Source organism: Mytilus californianus, unplaced genomic scaffold, assembly GCF_021869535.1.
Source record: "Mytilus californianus isolate M0D057914Y unplaced genomic scaffold, xbMytCali1.0.p SCAF_8, whole genome shotgun sequence".
NCBI lineage: Eukaryota > Metazoa > Mollusca > Bivalvia > Mytilida > Mytilidae > Mytilus > Mytilus californianus.
The window spans coordinates 67,546,177-67,554,147 of record NW_026262734.1 but is presented as its reverse complement, the minus strand read 5'-3'; the positions used below and the strand labels follow the sequence as shown (position 1 = coordinate 67,554,147).

Below are 7,971 nucleotides of genomic sequence, written 5' to 3'. Positions count from 1 at the left end.
ATTACACCAGGGTTTTCGATATCACAAACTAGTCAAAACATTTACTAAATTTTATCATCGGTACAAGGACATCATTCGTAAATATAAATGCAGACATCTTATACGTTCAGGTATTTCACATCCAATATTTTATGGTAATATTCTTTACAAATCACAAAAATGTCATCATTCACCTCAAAAGCTAACCAAACCTTTAAACAGACTTATTTGGAAGGGATATAGTTACGATACTGTTGTCAGATCATTAAAGATTGCATATTTTGGTATAAATATTGATTCACTCATAAGGACTTTGCATCAGAAATAAACACATTTATTCTAAAACCAGTTGTTGGCATGATACGGGTTATGTTCTTCTCATATATTTTATGATGGTATGATACTAAACCCCTAACGGGAGGGATTGTACCTGATTTTCATATGATGAAGACATAATCTTTCAATAAGTTTAATTGAGGTCTGGAGCTGGCTTGTCAGTAACTGCTAGTAGTCCTTTGTTAATTTATGTAGCTTATTTCATTTTGCTTAGTTTCTTTTGTTACCTATTCTGACATCGGACTCAAGACTTCTTTCACTACAAAAGTCAAAAAGTCTGAAAAGACCAGTTTTTGTCTGAATTTGCATGAATTTTTTCTCGACATTCTTAATTTGTCTGAATAATTTTTAAAAATTCTTGACATAGTATGAATTTGTCTAATAAGGTTCTTGATTTTTCTTGACAAGTGTCTTGACAGTATGAACATTGTCTTAAAATTTCTCGACACTTCCTGTATCATCTGATAAGAGTCTGGATTAGTCTCGACCAATTCTTGACTGTCTTAAATTTGTCTCGATCTGTCTTGACATATTCTTGACATTCTTAATAATGTCTGAATATGTCTCGACATATTCTTGACATTCTAAATAATGTCTGAATATGTCTCGACACATTCTTGACAGTCTTAAAAACGTCTTGACACTATCTCAACAGTATAAATTTCGCCTGAAATGTGAACAGACTTATTCTGCACTGTTTATGACATTCTATTGCTGTTGTATACTCCTTTTTATTATGGCTAAACTAAACTTTGAAGAATCAAGGATTAATTTGGTATAGTAAGATACCCTTTTGGTGCAACTAAGTTGCAATACCCTGAATAATCCCCCATGTAGTTTAATTTTGATTTATTTTTATTAAACATTTAAGTAATTGTTTTCACTTGGAATATAAGTCAAAGGTATTGACAAACAGCATTTAGATTTTTGCCGTTCGCAAAACTGCAAGTCAAATTTGCTTTACTAAAATAGGTGTCTTGTATCTCTTTTGGACCCCACAATTCATATTTTGGGTCTGTGTAGCTAAAAAAAGAGGGGGGGGGGCTTTCGTTTAGGTCAAAGAATTTGTTCCCATCTTGATTCAAAAACCTTATTCATTTTTTAGAACAACCCAAAAACATTTTTTATTCAAATTTGAGTGTTGAATTTTATAATTTTTTTATCAAAAATAAATATTTGTGATAACTCCTTCCTGAAAAGAAAAAAATGTTTAGATCTATATTATGCAAGTCTGTGTGAGAACCTTTTCATAAGACCGATGATTTCTATAGAAATCATTGATGGGACCCATTATAAATACATATTTATTATTCCTGGAGTAGATAATAATTTTCTTTTAATCTTTTGGAATTATTCAATTTGTTTTTATGTTAAAATAATTAACTTCATAATTTTGATGAAGAAAATCCATTTCAATTCAAATTTTTTTCATCAAAATGATGATTTTCATTTTCATCTATCAACAAACTTTTTAAATTGTAGTGGCATGGTCGGTCAACTGATAAGTTGTATGGCTGATTACAGGTAAAGCAATAACTTCTATTTGACAGTTGCGTGTACTCTGGGGTGTGGAATACCTTAATTTTATGGGGAACATCCTGTCCATGTGTAATACTTAATATATTCCAACAGATGACATTACACAAATTTTTCTTCTGTTAAATGAATGATTTGTATATCATCATAATTTGCTATTTATATAAACCACATTTTGGTATAATAATTATTTACCATATCAACATTGAATATTATGAATGTAGAATGAAATATGTCTACAGTATGATTGGTTTGAATCATTTAATTTATAAGATTTAGGAATCAAAATTTGTAATTATTTAAAATCCCACATTGAAATTGTTTTATATCAACACACCCACATTTGAATTATTTTATACTTTAGATTTCATAGCCATATTTGCATTTGTAAAAATATTTATATACCCAAATTTTCAATTATTTTACATGCCCAACTTTTATTTTTGTTGTAAAGAAGTGCAACTTGAAACAACAGTATATCATATAAAGAGAAATAAAGATTAAAGTTATATCATGAATATTGGTCATGATTTGTAAAACTCAGAACTGTCAAGTAAATTTAAGACACGATTCAAAATGTTCAGAATATGTCAAGCCATACTGAGAAAAATAAGAATGTCGAGAATATGTCGAGAAATTTCAAGACAGTATTCAAATGTCAAGAATTTGTCAAGAAATTTTAAGACCATATTCAGAATGTCGAGAATATGTCGAGTAAATTTCATACAAATTTAATATAAATGAGAATTTGTCAAGAACAATTAAGACACAAGTCATACTTTTGGAGAATGTCGAGTAAAAGTTCATGCAAATTAAGACAAAAACTGGTCTTTTCAGACTTTTAGACTTTTGTAGTGTTTTAAACTGAGTTTTACTGTGCGTATTGCTATGTGTTTCTTTATTCTACATTGGCTAGAGGTATAGGGGGAGCCGCCTGTCCCAAGTCAGGAGCCTCTGGCCTTTGTTAGTCTTGTATGTTTTTTCAAATTTAGTTTCTTTATATGTTTTGGAGTTTAGTGTGACGTCCATTTTCACTGAACCAGTACACAATTTTATTTAGGGACCAGCTGAGGACCACCTACGGGTGCAGGATTTTCTCGCTGTGTTGAAGACCCATTGGTGGCCTTCGACTGTTAACTGCTCTTTGGTCGGGTTGTTGTCTCTTTGACATATTCCCCATTTTCATTCTCAATTTTAATTTTGACCTCTCTTCTATTCAATGTTTTGGGTTGTGAAATTTTAAACATAAAAAGAACAACCATAAATTTATAAAATAACAATTTAATGTGGTATTCATGAAATACCTAAATAAACAATAGCACATTATAAATACATGTAAAACTGATGATCTTACAACAATAATTGGTGGGCACATATCACCATTTGCAGAAAAGCTAGCACTGCAGTTATATATATATATTAATTGGTGGGTAAATATCACCATGGTTATAAACTATTTGTGGGATTTAAACATTCAATATATATATATGATGGGTATCTCCATGGTGATTGATGTCAGGTAATTACTTTTCATAAAACTAGCATAATTTAATTTTTAAGCAAAAATATTATTTCATTATGTAAAATTATCATTGATAACCAGGATTAAATTTCTATCCACTATAGAAAGATGAAAGGCATTCGAAATGTCTTGTGTCATGTGACCTTTTTCTTTTATGTGATTTGATTGACTTCAAATATCAATGAAGTATGTTTTCTGGATCTGAGAATAACTAGTTTTTTAGGAGACACTTTCACAGCTAAATGAAAGAAAATATTTTAAATCTTTCGTAATTGTGCTTCATTCAATTGTAAAATTAAAGCACAGTTCAATGACTAATTTTAACCAAAAGTGCTAATAAAAATGTTCATAATTTTTTTTTGATATAACAAATAAAGCTGGTGGAAAATGTTACACATCAAGTAACTGAACTCAAATCCAGGTAGAAGGGATTTCAAACTTTGTTATCCCCATGTGGGAGGGGGGTTCTACCTCAATAAGAGAATGTTTACATGAAGAATAATTTTGAATTATACTGTTAACCCTTAATAGTGTTTCAAAAATTTATTCACCAATGGTAAAAATCAATGTCCTGCATTTTTAATTGTATCACTCATATTTCATATATCTAATTCAACATAAATAAAACCATCAAAGACTACATAAAGACTTTTGAGATTTTACCCTACACAAAACATACACAATAGACAATTTTTATATATATATACAAAGGGAGATAATCACAATATTTGTACATGTTTATTTACAATACAGCATAATGTACAGCAGAAAATAATAAGCTATGTACAACTGAGTATTTAACAACTAATAAATAATAACAAAACTACTTATAAAACAACAAATATTAGCAAAAAAATGTGTAGATTGCTTTTTCTTTGTCACAGAAAATGTTGAAAAGATATTGAAGTGTCTACCATTTAAAAAATTATTTTCTCTTGATCGAACAGAAAATGTTGAAAAGATATTATTGAAGTGCCTTACCATTTAAAAAAAACATCTCTTGATGAAACTTGACTGACACAAACTCCTGAAATTTCTTATCTTCCCTGTATTTTGAAATTTAGATTTGCGAAAAAGCAAAATCTTGTTGCCAGCAACTTGATTGATTGATTGATTGTTGGTTGCTTAAAGTCAAGTGGCAAGTCAGCAACTTGAATATTTTGAAATTCAAATAGTCTGTAGTGAAATTTATAATAATAAATGGTTGAACGGTAGAATCTATAAATCAATTTTACTAAATTTGTCTTTGCCTACATCGGCCTATGAGTTTATTGCTTCCAATAAATATACACCAATATGTTAGGAGAAACAAAGGTCCGAAGAGAAAAGAAACATTGTATTATTTTAGCACAAGTCTATGGAAGGGTATACTAAGTAACTAGTAATAAACAAATATCAGATGCAAGAAACATAAAAAAAAAATTAGCCATAGTTTAATTTCGTAATCTACCTAAAATGTGGCGGTACCTATGCTACTGAAAGCTGTATAATACCCTTCTCTTTATACATATATATTTTAGTTTAATCTTATCTATAGGAAGAACCCACGGTTTTCAATACTGAAGAAATACAGACCAAGATGAATTGTTTCTGTACCGTGCGTTTTAACTTAACAGTAGAGGTATATATACAATGTATATGTCTGCCTGTGGCCTTTATTAACTACACCCAAGTCTAAGTCTAGTTAATTTTGGTTGGAATTTCTGAAAAGTAAGTGAGACTGGTTGTTTGTGTTAAATAGTTAATTCATTAAAATTAATTCAATTCACAACATTCAATAGGTCATAAATATAACGTACATTTATTAAACATCAGTTTAAGCATGTTAAGCATTCATAGTAATTGAAATACTGATCATAAACTGTGTACAAAGAAAAAACAATCACATAATTTAAGTTTTTACCAGATATATAACTTATCAATGTTATCATATATTGTAAAACATTATATTAGGTGAAACAGTATGGCACACTTAATATCAAAATAAATTTGTGAAAATCAGATCTAAAATTCATTTTCCAGCAGATTAACTAAATCTCAAAATAAGAATAGTAAAATTTTCAGAAGTTTATTGAAAAAACATTTTTTTTATTCTTTTTAATTCCTAACATGCTTCCTAACATGCTAACAATCATTAAAATAAAAAAAATTACCTCACCAACATTATCAATTAAGTAACTTATTTCACAATATACCAATAATAGAAACAGCACGAAATTACATAAAGCTTACAAATATAGCCGATAAAAGATTAATAACACGGTATTCATTGCACCTAAAAATCTATGTAAATGCATAACTAACAAAAAAATCTATAAAAATGGCAAGCATGAGTAACAAATGGAAGAATTATAGAACTAAGAAGAACGAGATCACATAAAGCTATTCTTTTTCATCTTGAGTTAACCTAAATTCATAGAACCGAGCTCATTAAAAAAATGTGAGACTTTCAAGCAAATTCAATACTAAACTAGATCAAATCTAATACTAAACTTGACCAAATTAAATACTTAACTAGTTCTTTCGTTTATTGGGTAGTGAAAGTGTGCTGCAAACAGATTGCATATACAGTAATAATTTTTAGCATCCATTACTGGGGAAAAAACATATATCTGGTTTAGAGATAAGGTTATAACTAGCTTAATATTTTGGGTTCTGTTGCTTAAATGACAGTTAATAAAGCTGCATGCAAAATTGGAAATTAACAAGTGCCCTGATTTAGCTCTCTGATTTGGAGAGACATGGTAATGAATCATTTGAACTTTAGTCGCCTGTTGCTCAGGTAACAGTCTTATACCAGTAATTTTGAGTGAATTTGAAAAGGTTAATTCTACCCTAAAGAAAGACAACTTTTTATTAACACTCAATTAATTATCAAAAATTGTCATGAAAGAAATTTCTGATTTGAAGACCTGTAGGAATAATTCATAAGTATCAAAATTTTAATTTTAGATACAATAACATCTGAAAAATTGCAAACCCAAATAAAACCCTTATTCTAAATTAAATAGTTGAAAGTTCACTTAGAACACTTGTATTACTTTATAAAAAAAAATCAAATACATCATTTTATGACAAAAAACAACTTCTTTTCATAAAATATTTAATGAGAAACATTCCACAATTATCTACCTCCTTAAGAGATTTATAAATTATCTCCCTTCGACCATGAAAATTTAAGCTGTAAACTCTTGTAAAGTAGATAATGTTTAATGTTTCACATCCATATCGAAATGTGTAAAGCTCAAAACTTACACCAGAGGATAATAAATCACCTAACAGTCAAGGAGATAATGTTTAATGTTTCTCAAATCGAAAAGTGTAGAACTGTAGATGAATAACATTGTGGATTTCATTGATGTGTATATATACATGAAATATAATTATAACAACTCTTATAAACAGTATTTTTATAACTTAACTGACGAATTCAAAATAATATCTGAACTGCTAGTTCCTCCATAAAAATAAGTTCACAACTCAACTTGATGATCTGCTGAACAAGGTTAAACTATCTCATTTTAAGCAGTAGATTCTTTAAGGTTATCAAAATAGTCTGCTAGCTGGTCATAGTTCATACCCATAGCTTCGTAATCCCACTCTGGTTCCCTGTTGCCGTTGTTATTGTTTGTTGGTAGCTCTTCAGGCAGTGGATTGGCAGTGATGCGGATACTACATTCAGATCCTTTTATAGTAGATACAAAGCTGTTACGATTGCTACTCTGTGCTGAGTGAACTCCCGAGTGGATGCCACTGTCCACTTGTACAGGTCGATTTCCGTTGAAATCATTATCAGGCATGAGTGCCTGTGAACACTGTGTATTGATGGCATTACGTTCTAAAGTGGCACGTCCTATCCACACCCAGTCATTAGCTTGTGCCACAGTACCACCTTTATTTTTATTTGTGGCATGCTTCTTTTTATGTCTGTACATTAGAACAATGCTAAAGAAAACAGTAAACACAACACCAAACACTGCTAACAAAACATACATTCCAACTTCCAATGGAGGAAGCCCTGGATTTTCAGCCCGCTTCTTTTCAGGTTCATTTTGCAAAGATTGAGCCCTATTTTTTGAGGATCGAGCCATTTGCTTTAAGTTTTCATTCAGATCAATGCCAATGCCATACACTTGTGAATCTGAGGAACTCTTTTTGCTGTATTTTCCTTTATCTTTGATCTCATGTGCTTCGTCTTTCTGTGAGGATTTAAAACTGTAAATTGGTTTGTCTAGTCGCTTGTTTTCCCGTCTTTCACTTGGCTGGTTTCCATGATCAGGCCAATCATTCAAAGTCTGATCAGTGTGTATTGTATTTGGAAGCGAAAAATCAGCATTAATAATAACGATATCTGTCTGTAATGGGAGGGACTTCTTTTTGTGACATTTCTTCCCTAATTTGAATTCTATTTTGAATAGCTCTCCACGTCCCTCCTTTATAGCCACAATTCTAGGCTGATATGGTTTACTATCTTTAACTACACCTACAAGATGGCGGTAGGATGTAGACACAGCCATGTGATAATCATCAGGGTTGACATATTTCAGGGGTATCCTGGTTTCATCAGAAAACTGCAGTGCTATATTGATGATTCCTTC

At 30.5% G+C, this 7,971-nt stretch overlaps 1 protein-coding gene across 1 annotated transcript in view; it reads right to left on the bottom strand.

The window, feature by feature from the left end:
* Positions 1 to 3,116: 3,116 nt before the first annotated feature.
* LOC127711033 (transmembrane protein 132C-like) overlaps positions 3,117 to 7,971 on the bottom strand; it is a 45,560-nt gene continuing 40,705 nt past the window's right edge. Inside the window, exon 9 of the mRNA XM_052216978.1 lies at positions 3,117 to 7,971. Within this exon, the coding sequence (XP_052072938.1) occupies positions 6,895 to 7,971 (1,077 nt within the window). The 3' untranslated portion in view covers positions 3,117 to 6,894.